Below are 22,467 nucleotides of genomic sequence, written 5' to 3'. Positions count from 1 at the left end.
GCAGAGCATTGGTTAAGAACACTTAAACTTCAAAAAAATTCCCCTGGGAAGTGGGCTCTGAATTGGTTAATAATGTGCAGTACTTGCTAAATTGCTGACTTCCAGATGTGGAAAATATCTTTCTTGTTTAGGACCTATGTAACCTGATTGGATTACGACAGAAGCGTCACGTTGGAAGCTTTTGAGTGATTATTTAATTAACCATACAGTAGAAAGCTGTATTCTCCAGGAAATCCCTTCCATATTTGCATAACCAATCCCTTCAGAGCAAAGGTGGAGTCTTTTCTTTTTAATTTTACTTTAATTGTAATATCAAAAAATATATACTCCAAAACTTAGACCCCATGCCGTTTAATATCATGCTGTCCCTTCCCTGATAAGTTTCTCTATGGCCTTTCTCTTTTCTCCTCCTGCCTCCCTACACATTCTCCCTTACTTTGTAGTGAGGTCTCCCCGAGGTGTAGAGAGATTCAGAGATCGGCCAACTGAGTGTTCTATGTTAATTTACTTAGAGACCCTTTATTAAAATGGCAAACTACTTTTTAATATTGGGATCCAGTGCAGAAATTCATCATGCACACACCCTAACACACATGCCCAAAGATGCAGCTCCCATGCAGCACTTTTTTTTTTTTTTTTTTTTTTTCTGGCTCTGGTACCTAAAAAGAAAAAAAATAATAATAAGGGAAAGGGCAGTGAATTTTGTTCCAGAAGCTGTACTGAGATAGCTACACAATTTGATGTGCATCTCAAATCTGGTCATTAGAGATATCTGTATAAGAAGAGACGATCTGGATTGAGGACCCGGGATCTTTCCCTTTAACTTTCGCCCCTTGGAGTTCTCCAGTTCTGTGAATGGTGTGCACCGTTTTCCGCCCTGTACTCTGTAGGATTTAGTGATGAGGATAATGATGCCAAAGGCTTGACGGGCGGGGGGGGGGAGGGGGGAGGAGAAGGGAGGGAGGGGGGAGGGAGGCGAAGGCGAAAGGGAGGGAGAGGAGGAAGGGAGGGAGGTGGAATTTCATTTCTTCCACTAAAGCGTTTGCGGAGACTTCAAGGTATAATCTATCCCAGATCCTTTCCCAGAGAGAAACTTGGCGATCACGTTTTCACATGATGCTCACGCTCAGGGCGCTTCAATTATCCCTCCCCACAAAGATAGGTGGCGCGTGTTTCAGGGTCTCTCGTCTCTCTCCTACAGAAAAGAAAAAGAAAAAAATGTCATTAGAAGAGGCGTAACACGTCAGTCCGTCCCCAGGTTTGTGTTTCCTGGAGTGGCCGAAAGAGATCAGTTCTAACCTGCTCCGCAGGAATAACGGTCCTGCCTCCCGACACTCTTGGCGAGGTTTTTGTACAGTTTGCTCCGGGAGCTGTTTCTTCGCTTCCACCTTTTTCTCCCCCACACTTCGCGGCTTCTTCATGCTTTTTCTTCTCACCATTTCTGGCCAAAACTACAAACAAGACTTCGCAGGTAGGTTTTTTTTCCTCCCCTTTTCTCTCTTTTTATCCCTTTTTGGTGTGCTCGTCCTCCATCCTCCTTTTCTAATTTTCTCATTTTGAGTGGGGATGTGAGTCTGAAGTGAGAAGGGGTGTCCGTGGGTAGGAATTTCAGGTGGGTTTAGCTTCTTTATGGCAAGCTTTTCTCAAGAGTGTCTTCTTCGCTTTCTCTTACACTTACACTTTCTCTCCTTGCTTTTCTCTCCTTTTTCCCTCCCCCAAATAATTTCCCCTGTACCTGTCCATTCAGGTAACCTAAGGTGCCCTTTGCTACTCAGCCCAGGAAAAGTTTTATTGAGAATTATATGGCTGGAATAAAAACTCATCAAGGGGAGAGGTCCTGCTCTATTTTCGCATCTAGTTCCAATTCATTATATTTAGCAATTAGGACTTGGCAAATACCTGTTAATAATTACAAAACTTGGTCAGTTTCAGACCTACAAATTCGGGGGCAAGTCTTTCTCTTAGACATGGCAGTTCATCCTCTCCCACCGAGAAGGCTGTTTTCTAAGCAGAAAGTTGTCTGTTTTTGTCTGCTTAGCGAGTTTCATTTCTTTATTTCATTCTTTGTGTGTGTATGTGTGTGAAGTAACACCTCACTTCTGTGATTATAAATAAAGAAGTGAAAGTCCTCATGGAACTTGAGTCGTTTACCAAAGTGGAGGGGGGGGGCACTACAGCTGGGAAGAAAACTGCTGTCAGGATATCAGGGTTTTAAATTAGGATAACTTTTAAAATTGCATTTTAAATGGCAAAGTAATATAGTCATGGATTTAATAGAAGACACATACACACATATATCCCATTCCATACTTTGGCACTGAAAAGTGGAGAGAGAGATAGCAGGAGTTCCCAGGAACAGTGATGAGCCCGGCTAACATGAATGTGTTTATCTCCCACCTACTGATATATTTTACATGCTCCCCCTGTAATGATGAAGGCAAGATTACTAACTCCAGACTTAGGAGTAACAGGCAAAGATTAAGTTTACAGCACAAAAGCCCTTGTCTCTTTTACACACACATGCCCATAAAACTAGCAACTTACTTTATTAAACATGTATTTATATGCAGTCGTGTGTCTCAGGATGAATATAGACAGGCCAGCTGTTTCATCCCAGACACTTGTGTGACCATTTCTTTATTTCAGGATTTCCCCTAACAATTTCAAATCAATAGGACAAGGAAAGAAATGATAAAATGTGTCAAACTTAAAAGTCTCCTACTATGTATGCCTACGTAAATTTAAGGTGCTTTCTAAAATATCCACTTCCCCTTCTCTCTGCCCCCCTCCCTTCACCCTTCTCAGCAAATGTGTGGAAACTGATACTCACTTTCCAGGTTTTCTGCAAAGCTTCTAGCACAGGAGACAATAGGTGCGGGGCGTGGGGACTGAGTGTGCCCGGCAGAGAAAGGGTTAATGGCCCTTGTGTTACAGTTTGCATCTGTTACATCTTTTATAGCCCCCTGTTTAAACTAATCCTCGAGGCACAGCATCTTCCCAACCTCCACCGAGTTTTCAGGATTCTCCTCCTCTCCTGCCTGCCTCCGAGGTTCCCCTTCTCCAAGTTTTGACAGTTTCAGCTGAAAAAATGCAGCGCCTCTCTCGATTTTTAGGTACAAAAGTTTCGAAGCCAGAAAGGATACGATCATTTAGTAGAGCTTAAAAGTATTGCCGTAGTGGTTGGACTTTCTCTTTCCTTTCTTAAGGGGGAAAAAAAAATCTACTGGAACTATTTCAGGGAACCAGTGTGGGGGAGCATGTGTGTGAGTGAAGTGGGGGGAAATACTGTAAATATTGTCAAAGTGGCGAGGGGGGGTGGGGTAAAGGACAGTGTCCAAAGAGGCTTATAATTATATTTCTTATTGCGGCGTAAAACGGGAAATCTTAATTTGGGGGCGAGGGTGGGGGAAGGAAGAGACAGTGCCTCGATAAACTCCAAAAGGGGAGGGGAGGGGGCGCTGGGCGAGTGGGCTTCCTATAATTACTATTATCAATTTGCCCGAGTGTGCTTCATCCAGGGGCTGTTTCGCGTTGTTTGTTTGTTTGTTTCCTCTGGGGAATGGGGGGGGGGGGGTGAGAAAAGATGAGAGTGAAAAGAAAACCTCGCCTCACCCCAAGTTCCCGAGCCGGGGGCTGAGGACTTTTCGGAGGAAAGGGTCCGCCTAGCCCTGAGTCAAGCGGTCTTACTGTACCGCCGTGTGCATTCCCTCATACGGTCAGGAGTTATGACTCATTTTGAAGATGTAATTCTTGTCTCTCTGATCCCCTCGCGGGTGCAACACACCAAACAGTAACAAACACAAAGCGCCTCGGGGCCAAGGCTGGGGGTGGGGGGCGGGGAGGGGGCCGCCGAAGTTTCGCTTTGGCGTTGGGGGGCGCGGATGGGTGCTCGCCGGGGCCCTGGCCCGGCTCCCCTGGGCGGCCCGCGCGCGTTTCAATGGGCGCGGGCGATGCCCACATTGTCGCTGTGTTTGGTTGCTAGATCGAGCCTGCGTGCTGCCGAAGCAGGGCGCCGAGTCCATGCGAACTGCCATCTGATCCGCTCTTATCAATGAAGCAGCCGATCATGGCGGATGGCCCCCGGTGCAAGAGGCGCAAACAAGCCAATCCCAGGAGGAAAAACGGTAAGAAGCGGCCCGAACCAAACTTTTCCGGGCCACTCCGCGGCTCGAGACCCAGGGAGAAGGAGGGGGAAAGGGAAAAGGAACCGAGGCGGCGGCGGCGGCGGCGCCCAGGGCTCGAGGGCGAGCCTCCCTCCGCGGCCGGCGCCGGAGCCCGGCGCGCGCGGCGGCTGGACCGGGGGGAGTTGGGGAAGTGCCGGGCAAAGTGAGCGTCAGGCGCCCGGGGGTTCCAAGCGCGGGGGGTCCGGTCGGGGCCCCGCGCCCCCAACCCTTCTGACCCCTTCAAGCCCCTGCCTCCGCCCTCCCTCCGCCTCCGCCTCCCGCTCCGCTCGCGCCCGGCCCGCCGGGTCTCCAGCCGGGCTTCGGGAGCGTCCGGCTAGGGCAGGGCGGGGGCCCAGGCGCTGGGTCGCGCAGGATCCCGGGGCGGGGGCGGGGGTGGCAGAGAGACTGCGAAGGCAGGAGAGGGTAACCGGGGCTGCGCCTCAGCGAGGCTTAAAGTTTCTTGCCGGAGTCGTCCGGCCGCCTCTCCGTGCGCCAAGTAACGGTCCGCGGGCAGCGGGGCCCGGCCCATCGCGCCCAGACCCCGGGGTGGGAGGGAGTCGGCCGGCCCCGCGCGGGGTCCGGTGGGGTCGGTGATGGCTCGGGGACGGATGACTCGGCTCCAGCAGGCTCTGGCCCCCAGGCCGGGGACTCAAGGAGTCACAGGGCGCAGTGAGACTTTTCCCGGCAGTTTCTACATGGTCTGGAGGAGCCCGTTATCCAGGCTGAGTCAGGAAGGAGGAAGGAGATGGGGGTTCGAGGGGCACACGCGATCAGAGGTGGGATATTAAGGGGGGGGCAGTTTGGTAGGTCTGTCTTGGAGAGAGCCAGAGAAGGGGCGGGGGGGGGGGGGCGGAGAGAGAAACAGAGAGAGAGGAAGAGAGTGAGAGAGAGACCCCCTAGGTATTACCCCTAACAAAATCGTGGGAATAAAAGAGAAAAGTGATTGGCAAGACCGCGGAAGGCGCCTGGGGGAGGGGAGAGGGCTGGGGACTAGCGAGGGTGCCGGGGGTGGGGGTGGGGGAGCTGACGGAGGATAACTGAGTTTAAAAAGAAAGAAACCAACCCCCGAAAACAAACAAGCGAACGAGCGCCAGCCCAGACTCGGAAAGGAAACTTCTCGCTCCCCTCGCTCTCGCCCGATCACCCGGTGCCGGGCCGCGTAGACGCTCCCGAGGCAGGCGCGGGGACGCAGCGCCCACCCGGCCTCCCGGCCTCCGCAGCCCCAGCCCGCGCCTCTCGGGGACCGCCCGGGTCCACTTGGAGCAACTTTCCTCTAGAGAAGACAAATGTGCGCGCCCCCGGCCTGCACCAGAGCTGCGCGGCACGGGGAGGGGGCGGCTGGGGACGCAGTGTGAGGTGCTGGAAGGAGCAAAACACAAAGACCAGAGAATTTTGATTAGAGACAAATGATGCTTCTCTCTCTCTCTCTCTCTCTCTCTCTCTCTCTCTCTCTCTCTGTGTGTGTGTGTGTCTAGGTTTTGTGTGTGTACGCGTGTGTGTGCGTGTGTGTGTCTTTTGCTGGTTGTGGTGGAGGTGTCGAGCCATATGGGGGAGTGATAGAGGAATTTTAGTCAGAAACTGTTCGTTACGTTATCCTGCCTTTCCCCTTTGTGCTGTCTTTGATCTATTTGCTTGGCTTAGTATTACAGAAAAACAAGTACAATAATATATTCCGAGCTGCTTCCCCAAGATTCAGTTCAGGCTGCTTCTTTTTAAGTCTCTCCCTCTCTCTCTCTCTTAATTTAATTTTTTTTCACTCTGGTGTCTGGCATTATTTAAGGTGGTCCTTACACAGGAGACCTCCCCTTCCCCATCTCTGAGTAATTTAGTAGACACTAAAATTACACCTAATGTCCCCCTCTCCTCTCTTGTGTTTCCTCTGTTCCTTTTATTAAATGTTGGTTATTGATTTTCTAAAATCAATGTCTGTTGTGGGGCTTTTTTCCCCCTCTTACAAGTATCTAAAGCACGTTGCTGATCAACTGGATAACAAAAGCTTTGTGTCAAGGAGGCTTTTTTCCCCCTTCTCTTGAACAGTCATTTTTTTGAGAGAAAAGAGAATGAGATTTAAAACAAGGCTCCCAGAAGTGTTCTTTTGCAGGGAAGACTATTTAAAGTGTGCATTTCTTCTTGCCTTCCTCCTTCGGGATTTTGCCACCGTTGACCAGCCTGGCCCTAGCAGTGAGGTCAGGCCAGAGCCCAGGTCTAAGGAAATAGAGGGATCCTGGCTTCCTGGGAACCCCTGAGGGACCTGGCAGAGAGGGAGGCCCGTTGGGGGCTTCGCAGGTGGAATGGAGTGCTAGAGATGTCCGCAGTCATGGACACTGCAAGTATTTCCCCTCCACCCAGCCACTAACTTGGGAGAAGCCTCCACATTCCGAAGTGGAAAGTTGAATTGCACATTTTAAGGCATTTAGCCCAGATCCTGCACACTTAACATCAAGCCTGTCTATTGCTTACAGCTTCTCTAACTTTGACTGTTACCTGTCTCTTTTTCCAAATAAGCTATGGGAAAACATGCTGTATATTGGTTACTTGTCAGTGTTTTTCACTGGGTTTAATCTGACTGAGCAATGTTCTGATTTTGAGAAGCAGGTAGAAGAGTGCTACCACCCCACCCCTTTTTCATTTTCTTTCTCATCAAACACGTATCCAATGCCTTTCCCTTTGGGAATTGCTAGGATTTATCTGAACTGAGTGGATTTTTCTTCTTTCCTGGATTCATGGAAAAGATGTCACTTTTGAGCTTGTGTCTTTGCTGATAACACTAAATATGATGATGCTTATCAAAATCATATAGAAATTCCTGGACAGAAATAATGGCAATAATAATCGTAGAAGTAGAAGCTGGAAAGGAAAAAAGATGGTCATCCAGGAACCTAGAATGGCACTTTATATAATTTTAATGAAGTCAACAGTGTATATATAGACTAAGGCGACAAGGAGATAAAACGTGTAAAGCAGTGTGTGTGTTTGAAAGGCTGCTCAAGAACATGGGTTAGAAGACAATGCTGTGTACATTTAATAAAAAGCAAAGGAGAAGGAGGCAGTTGAAGAAAAATAAATGTACAAAGAGAGAAACAAGTATCTAAAATACAACCTTCCAGATTCTCAGGCTAGCAAGATGCCTGGCAGAGGCAGTGCCCAGGGCCAAGTTAACCCATAGCGGGCAGTCAGTCTCCTTTCCCCCACATGGAAAGGATGAAATCTCTTCCCAGAAAATAAGATGTGCAGGAGGAAAGAGGGAGTGGGGTGAGGGGGAAGGAGGCAAAAAGCGAGTTGCCCGCAGACAAGAATGTGTGTTGGTTTCAAGAAAGTTCAGTCAGATGATCCTCAGTCGCCTGACTCACTTTGTAACACTTTCACTGAAGCTGGAGAGGAGGGGGAAAACCCAGCCCCCCTTTTTCTTTCCCCTGATTATACCCCACTATCTCCACACAGCCTTGGAGTCAGAAATGAGCACTCGGAGCGGGAGATGCCCTGCTGCTGCTTGCCACCGGTGCGGCCCGTTTGTAACTTGCAAAGTTTGTTGCTTTTGCCCCTGATTCGGGCAGCGGCTCCTGGGATGCTCCTGCTTCCCTCCTGCCTCCCACGGAGCCCGGGAAGAGGGGTCTGCCTCCCCATCCCGCCGCCTTCCAGCATCAGTCTCTGAAAAATCTCACAGACACATGCGCGTTGTAGCAAAAATCAAATCCGGAAACTGCTTGTTTCAGAGAAAGGAATAAAGTTGTCTTTTAAAGGAAAACTGAATTAGGAGGAGAGAAAAAGGAAATAGAAGAAGGAAAGAAACGTTAAATTTGATTTTTCTCCGGAGTTTCCACTAAAGGGTTGGGGACAGTGTGAAGAAGGGGAGCTTTTTACAAATGCTTTTGGTCTCTGAATTTCAGTGGCAAAGAACAGGGATCAAGTTGAATGTTCTCAGGGCTTTGGATCCTAAAGGAGAAACAATCAGAAGAGCAGAAATGATTATCCCTGTTTAAAATAAGCCCTCACTCTTTACCACTTCCTTAAAGGAGTGGAGGTGCTAGTAGTGATGGTTAGAGGCAATGAGGGACGGAGAAGTTGCTCCCGTTTCAGAGATGCTTAAATGAAAAGGAAAGAAAATGCAGTCAACCCCTTCTCCAGGAGGTGACTCCCAGCTCTCCTTCTTGAGAGGTGAAGTTGGGATGGGGCAACGAGAGTCACACACACTTAAGAAAGTTTCCTTCGGATCACAGTCAGTCCAGACTTGGTTATCTTTGCAGAGTGTGGAAATCTTTGGCAAGTAGCTTTCTTCGTAAAGTTGATGAGCTTATAGGGAGCCTGTATTGCTGACTCTCAAAGCACTCGGGCAGCTTATGTGGCAGGTACCAGTTCTGAGGGTACTCCAAAGATATCCATCTCCATCCTTTTTTCTCTGTGGAGATCTTCTGCAAGTTTTGTCATGCTGCACACACACAAGGCTGGGGGCTATGTATCTAGGCTGATCTATTTGTTTAATTTTGGTCTGGAAAAACTAAGCCAATTGGGGTAGAAACATGCTTTCCTTCGCAGCAGAGCCAGTAGGCTGGTGGTGTCTATAGAGTGACAGTCCACCAGGAGTAAGGGTGGGCTGAGAATTTTAAACTTTACATTGTTTCTCTGTTGCCAAATACAAATAAATTCCCATCTTCAACCATTTGTTCTCAAATAGAGTAAAACCAAGATTAAAGTTCCCTGCTCAACTGCCATGTCATAGGTTTCAGTGTTTCCCTTCTTTCTTAATTTGCTTAAAGAAAATTCCAAGAGGTTATTAAAGATCTTGATGCCATATTGAGAATATTTCCTGGGAAAAATGTGTGTCTACCCTGAAGGTAGGAAAGGAGGGCTTTGCTAACCTCTCTAGCAGTGCCGCGTTTATTCTAAGATGTGGGAGATTCTTTCCCTTGCAACAGTTTTTGTCATCTGCATTCTTCCAAGGCTTTTAAGGTGCATTTTCTTCTGTGTGAAAGGAAATTCTTTGTCCTTTTCCTCTCAGCACCGTGGCTTCCCAAGGTAGACACTATTTTGTGCCTGTCACAGAGAGAGGGAGTGCAGGTTTGCAGTGCTCACAGACAATTGATTGTCTGCCCTAATGTGTTTCATTTACATGTTTATAACGTCAATGGTGCTGGGGTGTCCACTGTACCATTCATTCCCGCATTCCCACAAGGGGGCAATTGTCTGAATGGCCAAGTCAGACACCTTTTTGATTGCTCTTTGGTTGTCTTTTCAGAGCAAAGAGATAAAGGAGGAAAATCTGTGATGCAGAAACACTAGTTGAAAATATACAGAATTAAATGTCACCACAAAAGCAGATGTTAACATAAGCCCAAATATGCTTTTTAGCCAAGATGTGAAGGTTGAAAAAAACAATTCAGAGCAGAGGGAAGGATAATTTAAACCAATAAATATAGCCCTATTCCCCTTCTTTATTTCTTTTCTGTCTTTAGCAATCAGAAGATGAAATGTAATTTTCCTTTTCATTTTTAAGCCTTGAAACATCCAGGCACCTCCTCATTATTTGTATGTTTGCTGTGATTTGTGAATTTTGTACGTATTTACATAGCTCTGTTTATGCCAACAGCATCAGCTTACCACTTGGAAAATCTATTGAATGACTATTTGGGCTGTGGGGAGGGTAAACTTTTAAAAAGTAAGATCCAAGTATTTCTTCATCAAGCAGTTTTTAAAAGGAAAACGATAATAATCAGTAGGCTCCATGGAAGCCTTTGCCTTAATAGCTACGTGCCAACTACTTTTATCTTGGGTGACAGTTGTGTCAGAGCGAAAGCTCTCAGGAAAAGTGTAACTAGTAGTTACAAAGTAAATAAAGGATATCGTTTTAAGGTGTTCTGTAGTGTTGTTATGCTGTGTATGTGCATGCGTGTGTTTTGTCTTGTGTTTCCTCTGAGGGAGGTAAGAAGAAAAGCCATCCATGCATGTATCTTTTGGCTTTTCTCTTCTTTCCGTTCCCCCCCTACATATTATGCATATACGTAGCCCACATGAATACACCTGTTTAAAAGAAAACCACGGTTCAGATGGTGCCTTGCTGGTTCATTTAGGAAACACAGTTATTAGAAGTTGTTCTGATTTCGCGTGCGGTCCATGAAGAGAGAAAATATCAACTCATGTGTCATCTGGTGGGAGGCAAACGGGGGAAAAACTTTTATAATTTTGTAGTAAATTAGAGAGGGGAAAAAAAATTGCCAGTCTGTGAAAAGATTTTTGCCTCTCCGGGAAGACACACACACACAGTAGCTGCACCGTTAGCTGAACCCCTGACACGGCGGTCTTTTGAATGCCTTAGGTATGATTTCACTTTCGCTCACATCAATGCTGACCTGAATGCCTTTCATATCTGATCCGCTGTGTCTCTCCCAGTAAACATCCCCTGAGGGGAGAACAAAGAAAGGAGCTCTTCTTCTTCTTAATCACAATTCAGCCCTTTCACCGCCGGCAGGCTCCATTTGCATTCTGCCACAGAAAGCCAAGATGAAAAGAAAGAGAGAGAGAGAGAGAGAGAGAGAGAGAGAGAGAGAGACAGGCACAGGGTAGTAGCTGAGTAAAATAACTTAGGTGTTTGTGGCTGTTTGTTGGGCTTCCCCTAGTTACCAGCCTTATATAGCTGATGCTCCACCAGGCCCTGTCCCTCCTGACAGGCATATAGTGTTACAAGATGGCATGTCTGTACTATTCATGGCCACCCGCTCAACACTTGAGGTAAAAAGTGTCAGGAGGGGATTGAATTCTCCCCCAGAAGCCTGTTAGATTTGGGGTCAGGTGTGTGGACTTCCCGCCCTTAAGTGCTGCCTACGATTTGGCTTTAATAAGTCTGACTGTTTACCAGCGGACCAGAGAGGTGAGGGCCCTGGGGGTGGGAGGAAAGGGCGAGCTGGAGACTGGGCCCCTGGTCTGGTTTCAGTGACGGGTCCTCACACCCAGCCTGAACACACTGATAAATCCTCAGGAAAACTGGAAAAGACTTTCCTATTTTTCCCCCTGACTTTTTATGATAATTCATATTTTCAAATGAAAGGGGAAAAAAGCCAAGAAGAAACTCTCAAATGAGCCAAAAAGGAAAAAAAAAAATTCTCTGAAAAGAATTTTAGGGGGAAAAGTTGTGCTATTTTAAAAAGCTTTGAGGGCTGTAAAGTGCCACGTTTTTCACACCTTCTCCATACTTTTTTTTCAGATTTTTTTAGTATGTTTAACATTTGTGAGATGACAGCCTTTTTGTATCTCAAACTGGATGCTTCAGGATTTGTAGGGAGGGGTTGGTGGTATTCACGTTCTCTTGTGAGAGAAAGTTTGTGCCTAAAGGCCTCCTTCCTGGGAACTGTTTAAACCCTCGCAGGCAGACCTGTCAGGTTTTACTGTGCTATTTGCCACCATTTTCAACATGCAAAAGTAACATGCAGTTAATGGTATTGGAATGAGACCACAGCAAGAGCAGAAACCTCTCGTGACAACTTTTCAGCGACATTATCTTGCTCCTACACTGTCTTGTCTTTTTCTTCCCCTTTCTGAAACCACTTTTGAGATACCAGTAGTTTTCTCCCAACAATTAGATTAAGGATACAGTGCACTCACACACACACACACACACACACACACACACACAAACACACAACTTTGGAAGTGCAATCTCTTCCAACAGCAGAGTGAATGATTTGAAACGGGGGCTTTTCCAGTAGCTCTTGTGGAAGATTTCACTTATAAGAGCAAAACTAACGGATATATTAGAAGTTGTATGCGAACATGTGACACAGATTCCTGATTTTTTTTTTCTTTTTCCCAGAAGATTTACAGAATTTACAAAAAGAGATTATCCCTACACCTTCCACCCCTCCTATCCACCCCCATGACCCAAGCAATGAAGGATTTAGGCAGATTTACTTCAGTAAACACCTTTGGACACTTGGGGGGAAAGTGGGAGTCTGTTTGCAAAAGGAGGCTTTTGTTAAGTGAGGTACTGGGATAATGCTTTACCAGGCAGCTGTGATATTAACCTACCCAGCAATGCGGGAACACTCTTTAACTCTTTGAGTGCCTGACCCCTTGGCGCTCAGCAGATAAAATCCTGGCTCTCCAAAGACACTCAGAATTCTGGCTCTAGCAGTTTATTATTCAGACAAGTCTTATAGGCATGAAAACTGTTCAAGCTTTTAAAACAATGTGGTTTAATTAGATGAGGTGGACTTACATTGCTCATAAGCCCTCCAAATGGTGGTTTATAATTGGCAAGGGAAAAAAAAAAAGATAGAAAAAAGGAATCAAGACAGCACATTAAAAATTCCAGGAAATATCTTTAGAAAAGCTATTTTCATTTCTAGCTTTTAAAATATTAGACTACGGTAGCTAGAGGGAATGAAGCAGCTGGGGCCTCTCTCCTTCCTATAAAAGACACCAGAAGTTTGTGATGAAGAAAGGGGCTTCAACTTGAAAAGCTGTGAGAGGCCAGTTCGGACAGTGATACGATCTCAGCCTTCACATCTTTTCAAGGGGGAAGTACTGCCTATCTGTCCAAACCTGGGAGGTCATGTGAACCTCAGAGTCAGGGCCTCAGGCTGGCCGTTACCAACTTGAGACTTTCCAAAGCAAGCAGAGAGGGATTTATGAGGAAGGAGTTAATGGTTATTTTTTGCTGGGCACAAGAATAACTTTACAGGTGTTGCATTTGGGCTTAAATAAGATTGCCTTATTTAGTTTTGAAAAAGAGTGTAGGTGTCAACATTCGAGCAGCCACAAATGTGTGAGAAAGTAAAGGGTATGAGACATGACGGAATTAAAGGTGTTTGCTATGTTGTTACACCGTGTGTCAGGCTGCAAGCTCCCTTTGTCACAGCCTCCTGGTGATTTGACAGCGCAGATCTACTTCCCTTCTAGGTGAGACAGCATTTTTAAACTGGAGTTATAAATATGGTATGCCCTTCGAGTTGCACCCTGCCTCCCAGATCTGTGAATCCTATTTGAAAGCATCTTGCCCTGAGACACAATGAACAAACGCCCGTATACAAGGAGGCTGTGGGCTCGGGGGCCTGGGCAGCGCCAGCATCACAGTAGCTGGCATTGACTGTTGTTTGGCAAGAAGGTCCTCTGCCAAATCATCCAATAATTAAGTTTTATGTTATTTGTATGAACGACCAAGCATGCAGTATTCCTTTTCAAATCAAAGGGAGGCTTAAAATTACTTTTTGAACACTTTCAGACCATGGTCAGGTCACAGTTTGGGGGCTGAATTAAAATGATCTCATTCATGATCTAATTGAGGTTGGCAAAACCTTAGCAGTAGCAGGAGTACATAAATATAAATCAAAGACCAAAATTTAGCAAATCATATCATTTGCTAGAAATCTGCTCATGAATTATTCTCCGATTGCCAACCCAGAAGTTAAACTTTGTCTCCCCTCAGCAACAGTAACTGCGCATATTTTTTCAGGCTTCTGACAGGAAAGTTAGAGGATCTGAAAAGAGAAAGGAGAAGGAAGATGATCACTGTGTCATCAGATATTGTGCATTTGTGACCCAAGAAACTATGAGAACTGATAAAGCCATGTACGTTTACAGTGGGTGCTGCAGCCTTGGTTAGAAATTAATATGGGTTTCTGAAAACCAGACTTTGGAAGAGCAAGCAGCACAGACACATTAAGAGTGTAAGGGGAACAAACGTTTCAAGAAGGGTCTGATTGTACTTTGCTTTCATTTTTTCAACTGAGAAATGTAATCATCATAATGATTCATGATTATTTACAAATTTAGTTTTATTACTGAGATGGGCCCAGGGATTCAAATTTGAAGTAGTGGTTAGAACTAGAAGACAATATGGAACTGTTAGTGTACATATTCAGGTTACCTTTCATTCTTTCTTTCTTTTGAACGCTGCTATAAAATTAAGACTCCAAATAACTTTTCCTATAATCTATGGGATTAAATGTCATATTCTATTGTATCTAATCCATTTTTAAGTTGTTCTGAATTTTTCTTGGTTGCTTTGTGTGATTTCATCTTAAACCCACACAGCACTTTACTATAAACTAGAAGAGGTCTAATTCTGCAGTTGAATCTTTTGAAGTTAAAATTTTAAATCCTGTGTAAAAGAAGATATTCTTTTAATCAAACAGTAAACACAGAACTGGTAACTGGTCAGTTGGCCACCTTTATATATCACAAATATATGAAGGTATATTTTTAAATCTATCAGGATAAAGTAAGGTGGTAACATTGAAAAATAATCTCAGGTGAGAGAGATAGATGAACACATTCTTTTGGGAATAGGTAATTGTCATTAATGATTTCCTAAAATGTATTCTACATAAAAAAAAAATCTGTAATGGATTCCTCTTTAATAGTTATGTTGCCCATATGACAACATAGTGATTTTTGTTCCTTATATACTGTTTCTTATTTTTTTATAACTCTAGGAAAGGTACTCCTGACAAGGTGATAGCCACTGCTTCCTCCCAAATAAGAAATAATCAGTAATAGCTGAACAGATTAAAATATTGTGCTATATAAAATCTGAGGCTTTTTTCTTTCTCTCAAATGGATGAGTAAATTTCAAGGAATTCAGTGTCCAAGTGATCTATAAAGGTAATATATATGTTTCACTGTTGCTTAGTTTAAGAAAGTATTTATTGTCTCGTATATCCAAGTAACTGTAATCAAGGAAATTGCAAATGCCTATTCTTGGAAGTACCTATGTTTCTATTTTAGACACCATGAATATCAATGGAAGTGTTTCACATCATGAGAATTCTCAGTTTTAAGAGGTGAGGTTTATATATAAGGAACTCAGTAAGCTGTGTTTTCATAATAAATAGACACATTAAGAGGGAAATATCTCTGAGCAAAATGGTTGTCCTCTAAAGATTTCCCATCACCTTTGCTCTGCTGATGGGAATTTGAAAACTAAATACAGCCCGTGTGCACACATTCCCACATGCACACAAACACAAATGCACCCTAGGATCCAAACTCTGAGAATTTTCCTCTTTAACTTTCACTACAGTCATCTAGCTTGTGAATGAAATACACTTAAACAAAAATAGTAGAGGCGAAGAATTAATGTAGATTCTTGTCTAGTAGGATTTATTGTTGGGGGGAAATGTGTTCCCTATGCCACATGACTCTTACAACATTTACATCTATTAATCTAAGCTTTAAGTGTATTATTTAGGATAAATTACTAGCTTTGTGCTTTTGTACTGTTTTCTCGCATTTTCCTTCAGTATAACCAATCATAACACAGATTATCCTAAACTGATTGCAAATTATTATGGTTTTTAAAACAGTATTCTGGAGTCCTGAATAAAGATGGTATTTTAAAGTAGTGTTTATAACATATAGAAGTAAAAGGGTGCGGGAGATTTAAAACTATACTGAACACTTAGAAATGTGTGGAGTTTTATACTTGTGCAGATAAGTGTGAGGTAGCCTTGCCCTGTGAAACCAAGACCACAAATGATACGTGTCAGTAGGTTCTTTGATAGGGCTTCTGGCCACAGTGTTTTTGTGCTGTCAAACTGCTATGTTGAGCAAACACCTCCTGTGGGACAGAGTGATAAATACAGAGACAGGCTGGCTTCAACCAGTCTCAGCAACCTCCTCAACCACACCCCCCACTCCCAGCCCACCTCCCACCTCCCACAATCCAGCCACCTCCCATCCCACTTTGCCCCTTTACCTGAAATTCACATTTATGTAGAGGTGCCCAGGGTTTTTTAAGGTGTCGGTGGTGAGTAATTGTTGATACTCCCCAAATCTTATGAATCAGTACTCTGAAACTGCAGGCAAAGTCCTTTTTCTGGCAGGCTTTATCTAGTCTTTTTAAATGGAACTGGACTGAGCTTCTAAACTTTTGCCAACTTGAACTTTTTCCACCTTTGCTTAATCACTTGAAAACCACTTGCTTTCCTTGTCTTTCCCCCAGTCGCTTGAGTTTTATTTTCTAATGTTCAAGCTATTACCTTGTGCAACACAGACAAAATTTTGCCTTAAAAAATCCAAACACTCTTCCCTCCTACTTTTCACTTTCTAGCATTCTTTTAGAACTAACATTTCAAATGTATAGTCAACTGGATTTTTGTGGGTTTTTTTTTTTTTTTTTTTTTCTTCTCTTTCGGAGCCATTATTCTCTGACTAAAACCTGTTTACTGGTGCCTTTGTGTGTGCGTTTTCTTCCCCCTACATTAAATGAATTTCCGTCTTCTACTTCTGCAATCTCTAAGAAATAGATAAACCATTATATTTTTTCCCTGCTCGTATTTTAAAGTGGTGATCCTGACAGCAGGACGATTATTGCACTTTATGTTTTAGTGGATGTTTGCTGTTGCTAGTTACAGCAACACTTATCATAAGACAGCAAGAAAAGAGTAGTCCCTGGTAATTAAAGTAATGAAATATTCATTTACTCTACCTTTTCTGTAGTCTCACAAATTAGGCTGCTACATTTAATGCCTGCACTGCCTCTGTTTTTATTATAATGGCAGCTTTCGCATCTGCAATTAGGACTAATTCTGACAGTTACAATTTCTGAGGGATGGTAAACAGTGAAGGAGATGTGCAGCAGAGGTATTACACGTGAAAAGCCCTTGTCTCTTTAACCTTGTTGTTTTTTTTCTCGCAGAGGTTACCTTTTCCCGATGGTGCAAAATCGACTTGACATAACTGTTCATCAGTTTCAGGGTTTTCCCTGGAGGTATTTGCATCAAATCAGCCCAGTCAAGCTTCAAGTTGAAATTGGCAGGCCAGAAACTCACAGGGTAGAGACTGGAAAAGAGACAGCCAAAGTACAGGCAGCAAACTGACAGCAGCAGAGTGAAAGACAGAGGGGTGGGGGGAGGTTGAGAGCGAGAGCTTTTCAACTTTAGTGTGCGGGAAATCTCAGCTCCTCCTGTACTGATCTCAGCAGCACCTTATCCTGAAGGAGCTTGTAAGGTTGAGATTCAGAATACCTTCAGATAATTCTTACCACTAGGGCTCACCAGCCTTGCTCTGGGGGTGTGTTCTCACTTAATCTGATTGGATGCCTAAAGAGGAGTGGGCACACTTAATTAAACGGAAGGAAAGTTCTGAGGCACCTCCCCAGCACTTATTAAAGCTTGAAAGCCAAATCTCATGATCAGTGTTATAGGAGGAAATTAAGGTGGTTTGGTTCCCCCCCCCCCCCCATTGTTAACTTATAGGAAAGTGAACAATCCCTCTCTTTACCAGGTTTGTTTTCTTGGGGGTTCTCTTCTGAGCAGATTAAATGTTCACAGAGACTAGAGCTCAGGGGACTGTCCATTCAAAAGCTAATGCATTTTGGCTAACAAAAATCTAGTACAAGTAACAAAAATTATATTTGAAGAGCTACTCCTTTGAATAACATGGGTTTGCAAGTTCTCTGTCAAATAATGCCCTACTATCCTGGTAACATGAAAACATGTATTAAGTTGTTTAAAAGGTCAAGAAACATGGCAAAACCTTAAAATTTCTAAGATACTCAACTTTTACTCTCAACAAGATCACTTTAAGAAAAATTCTATGATTGCAAAACTTTTATAATTGCTTTTACAAAGAAAACAAATATGAAAAGTGTTTCCTTTGCCTAGAGAACATTTTTTCTCCTTGATGTCTTAAAAAAAAAATTGTCATCCTTCCCTGTCTCTTCTAACTTTGGAGTGGGAGGGGGCTGGTGTTTTTGCTAGATGATTTAAAATCCTCCTCACTTTCCAACTAGACTTGGGGGTCGAATAAGCCCTTGCTTTCAAACCGTCTTCTAGCTCTGTGTATGACAGGCATTGGCTGATCTGCTGATGCCCATTCGACAGGCACTGTTGAACTAAAGTGGTGTGACGGCACAGTTTTGTTAAGCTGTGAACAAAGGGCTGAAGATGCCTTGCTGGCATCATCCATGTGCATATTGGCCTTGTCACAGTTTTGCTTGATTTAATGCTCTGTTTATTCCTAGATATTAAAACTTAAATTCTGAACAATATGTTTTCAAATACTACATACCAACTTTATTTTAAAAGCTTTAACTTTGAGGACCCTAGGGTCCATTTGCTTATCCAGTTTCTGTGTAGCCAACATTAAAACACAGCTTTGGAAATAAATAGATTGCCAGTAGCCTCTTAGCTGTTATCCATTTAAAAATGGGATTCTAGTCTTTAAAAGTCTTATTAGGATAAAAGATTTATTTTTCTTTGATCATTGGTTGAAAGTCATTATTTATTTCCAACACTGGATTGTCACATAAATTCCTAAGGAAGAGTTACCTTGTGTGTACATAGTGCAGTCAGAGTAGACTTTTTAAAATGACAAATTATTAAAGAGATAATCAGTAATAAAAGAAAGCATTTATAAATACCTGTAAGGGTAGGCATATCACCACTGACAGAAAAAAAAAAAAAAAAATCCAGGGAGTTTATGTTAAAGTGAGCCCTATTTAAGAGATAGCAGAAGAATTAAGATTGAGACTTGAAAATAAAATAATTGTTATGAAAATCCCTGTTCCAGAGGCAACAGCTCGCCCATCCAAAGAAATCTTACGTTTGGTACTAAATTTAGATTCCAGTGTCCCGTTGAATGTGTCTTGAGCTTTATCTGTGCTGGGTTTTTGTTCCCCCTCCGCCTCTCTTTCCACTCTTCAGGTTTGCTTCGAGTGTTTGCTAAGAGATTAGTTAGCAAGTTTATATTGAGGAGGTAGCCATGGGAGGCAGCTCTCTGCTTGAAGGAACGCGCAGTGGCTCAGAGTGAGAAGATACAGGGAGCTAAGACTGACTAAGGCCTGGGATCAGGTACTTTATTTTCTCTCAAAGACAAACCGCCCGTAGAAAGGTTGGTGGGATGGCATCTGCCAGCAGGAGCACAGATGTTACCACTTTTAGAAACTTCCAAACAAGCATTATTGCTGGGACAACTTTATGAAAAAAAAAAAAAAAAATCTGCTGCCAGAATACTCCCTTTTCATTATGTAAAGAGGCTATGATTTGAGATATTCAAGGTTATTTTTACCTCCATTCATAAAACAGCATCTTTCTTGAGAGCTGTTACGAGTTAGGTGAGGAAGGTGGCAAAGGAGAGAAAAATACTCAGCAGCCTAAAAGTATTGCTGCTGCTAATAACCGGTGAGACTGCACTAAGAATCTGAAATGGAATCTCCAGGGTAAAACACATCCACATTTCTACCTGCCCTAAGTGTGCTTTCTTAGCAGTGACTGAGATGAATTGACCATTTCGTTTCAGTGGTAGTTTTTCTCCATGTTCACTTATCCCAAATAATTCCCACCGCCAGAAAGAGCGATACAGGTAGGGGTGGCTAGGAAAGAATAAGCCTTTATTGCTAGTTTTGTATAACATCAGGCATGAGAAAGACACTTGCTAACAGCATAGATTGCAAGACTCTGTGGCCTGTTCTCTTAGTTTCATGAGAAAATTTTGTTCAATCCCATAGGTGTGAACAAGATTTAGACATGTAATCTCCAACCTGGAAAAGAAGAGAGCTTTTAATATATTAATGGGGCAGATTCTTTCTCAATATATGAAGTGAATTTTGGCATCAGTTTGGGGTTTCCTATTAATACTTTGTTAGCAACTGTTTATGGAAGAGACAAACAGCAGTCCATCTAAATAGTCCTCCTGCCCCAACCCCCAACCCCCATCTTGGTATTAATTGCTTTGTCCTATCAGCTCGTAACATTCTATCTTTAAATTGCTCTAAATGAAACCATAATTCTAGTTATGTTTTGTAACAAATCATTGGCTAGGACCAACATGACTTCTCACCTTTTAATGAACTGTTCTACTTTAGGATCTTCTAAGGAATAGAGTGTAAAAAGAAGCAAAGCAGGAGATGAAGAGGTCTCGTAAATAGTTTCCTTTGAACATCCACAATTGCTTACGTGGCCTTTTCCCCTTTTTTCCAGGCTGGCAGAAATAGCCTAGCCCAGGACTCATCCAAGTGAGCACATTTCAGAACGACTCATTGGATGATTGGAGGGAGACACAAGCCCTACGATACCAGAGCAGTGTGTTAATGGAGAAAGTTCCTGAGATTGGGAGTGGGTGTGACATTAGGCTAGGGTATTCCTGAAGGGCTCTAATTCATGTGAGAATAGTAAGTGTAGATCTTCCAGCTATCAGTTAGCATAAGATTTCATAAACAGGTACTGATGGCTCTTTCCCCCCACTACCCACCCCCATCCAGTTTCTAGCTGAGTGAGGAACAGGCTCTGCTTCGTATAAAGAAGATCTTTGAATTTATCTGCAATGAGGTACAGCTTTAATGATCTGTATCTGCAAGCCAGGAGCATGAATGTGATCTTATTGTATCATAGTGTAGAGATGAGATAGGCCTAGCGCTACAGCACACCAGTGCATTGTGCCTGGGTGTCGGGAACAATCCTTCCATTTCCAAAGCAGCAACTCTTTATTTTTCATCATTGTTTCTTTACCTCACTTGTGTGCTCCTTGTGATACAGATCTGAGTGAGTTGTGCAAGCTTCAGACTTGCCAGCCCCCAGCTCCCATGCCTAGTACAGAGTAATTCATAAACTTACCATATTAGACTATCAGATTGAAACCAAGGGTTTCTACTGTGGTGGAATTGGAAAGCCCATTGTTTTGATTATCATTTCATCAGCCCCAACTGATACTAGTATGCTCAAGGAAAACATACTTCAGTTACAGTTGATTTTCAGATTCCAAAATGGTGCTGCAAAGCCTGTGCATCTCTAATTATATTTTATGCTAGGCTGTGCAATACCAAAATATACGCCGCAGCAATCAGTGAGTGAACAGTATCAATCAATTTGTAAACAGATGAAGTCACTCATTCCCAAACTGGTTTTCCAAAAACAATTACTAAATTACAATAGAAAAAAATTGTACAGTTACTGTATTTGTGTGCTGTGTTACAATCAACATACCAGGGAAACAAAACAATTTAATGCAGAAAAATCATCATTCATCTACATTATAATTGCTTCTTTTTCACATCTACAGGGCGGTTAATTAAAATTGTGATTAAATGCGGTCGCGCTGCCTAAGATGTCTTGCCCAAAACAGGTGGTACAGAATTTAAAAGTAAAAAAAATGTAATTAGCATTGGAAATTGAGAAATTGCCTGTAAGAATCAGTGTTAATTTCAGTCAGTGATGAGGTAATTTATAAATGAATGCAGTGGAGGCTGTGCAAATGCACAATTGCCTTCCTTGCCATTCTTAGCATTCTCAGCATGCAGGTGAAAATGTTTTCAAAATATTGAGGTAATTTGAAAATCAATCCATGCATTCTGTATCTTTTTTCTCCCATTTGTACCAAATGCTGAACAAATGCTGCCATAGATGGCACAATCCATCAGTTTTTTACTTTCTAAAAGCAATGCTGCACATATTTTAGACCTAGATTAAGAAATATAACAACACAAATTGCAAGTCCAAAATTGTTACACGGGTCAAAATTGTACACCTGAACTTCTGACTAATGGAGATTTGTTTGGCTGTGAAATGCTCCCATCAATAAAATAGAGACATGGAGGGAAATCTTTCCATGGTATAGGTAGTACAAACAGAATGACTATTAACCAATCCAATAAATACTTGAGATTAAATTTTTAAAGTCTAAGGAAGAAACAGAAAATTTATAAGGCTGATATTTTTCTCAGAATCTTGAAATGTAACTTTGTTATTCCATCTAGAAACATCTAAAACCAGTTAATAAAAGTTATCACTAGAAAAAATGTTTCCAGAAATTAACTGTTTTTCAATGTCATCTTTTCTTTCAAGGAAGATGCAACTTTCTACAAAACATTACACTATCAACTTAATATATTTCAAGCGTTCTATTGGCACGAGTGGATTTTATAGATTAGATACGAGTTAAAAATTATTTCTATTTACACTGTATTTTTACTATTAAACCACTGGGCTTTTAAAATCTTTTAATGGAAGAAATATAACTTTCATGTGCTTATTCTGACCCTCTGAACAATATGAATTTAAGGTATTTTAATAATGAATTGAGAATATGGGGTTTGAGTATCTGCCTTGATACCATTGGAGTTAAGAGACTTTGGGGGGCTTTTCAAGCATCCTCTTCTGTGTTTGGCATTCTGCAAAATGATCTCTCCATATAAAGCTCTTCCTAAGAATATGCTTATTTAATTGTGGCAGATCAATCTGATAATCAAATTCTCTCATGTAAAATATTCTACATGTTTTTTGCTGTTTCAGGCAGTAATCAATAATTTCATTTCACTCTGAAGTTATGTTTTTGGGTAATACTGACATTTTGGGGACAGAGGTGAAAAATAAGGAAT

General features: G+C 42.8%; 1 protein-coding gene across 10 annotated transcripts in view; it reads left to right on the top strand.

Moving 5' to 3' along the window:
* Window positions 1-1,023: 1,023 nt before the first annotated feature.
* ZEB2 (zinc finger E-box binding homeobox 2) overlaps window positions 1,024-22,467 on the top strand; it is a 137,213-nt gene continuing 115,769 nt past the window's right edge. For 2 of the 10 annotated variants that reach the window (XM_023217478.2, XM_023217473.2), the window contains exons 1-2: window positions 1,024-1,471; window positions 3,983-4,124. In XM_023217478.2, coding sequence (XP_023073246.1) covers window positions 4,052-4,124 — 73 coding nt within the window. In that variant the 5' untranslated portion in view covers window positions 1,024-1,471; window positions 3,983-4,051. Of the gene's footprint in view, window positions 1,472-2,960; window positions 3,114-3,505; window positions 3,791-3,982; window positions 4,125-22,467 lie in introns of those variants that run through there. The other 8 variants (XM_023217477.2, XM_023217480.2, XM_023217479.1 and 5 more) reach the window with 8 other exon arrangements.

Source organism: Piliocolobus tephrosceles, chromosome 11, assembly GCF_002776525.5.
Source record: "Piliocolobus tephrosceles isolate RC106 chromosome 11, ASM277652v3, whole genome shotgun sequence".
Lineage (NCBI taxonomy): Eukaryota > Metazoa > Chordata > Mammalia > Primates > Cercopithecidae > Piliocolobus > Piliocolobus tephrosceles.
This window is presented reverse-complemented; position numbering and strand designations above follow the sequence as displayed.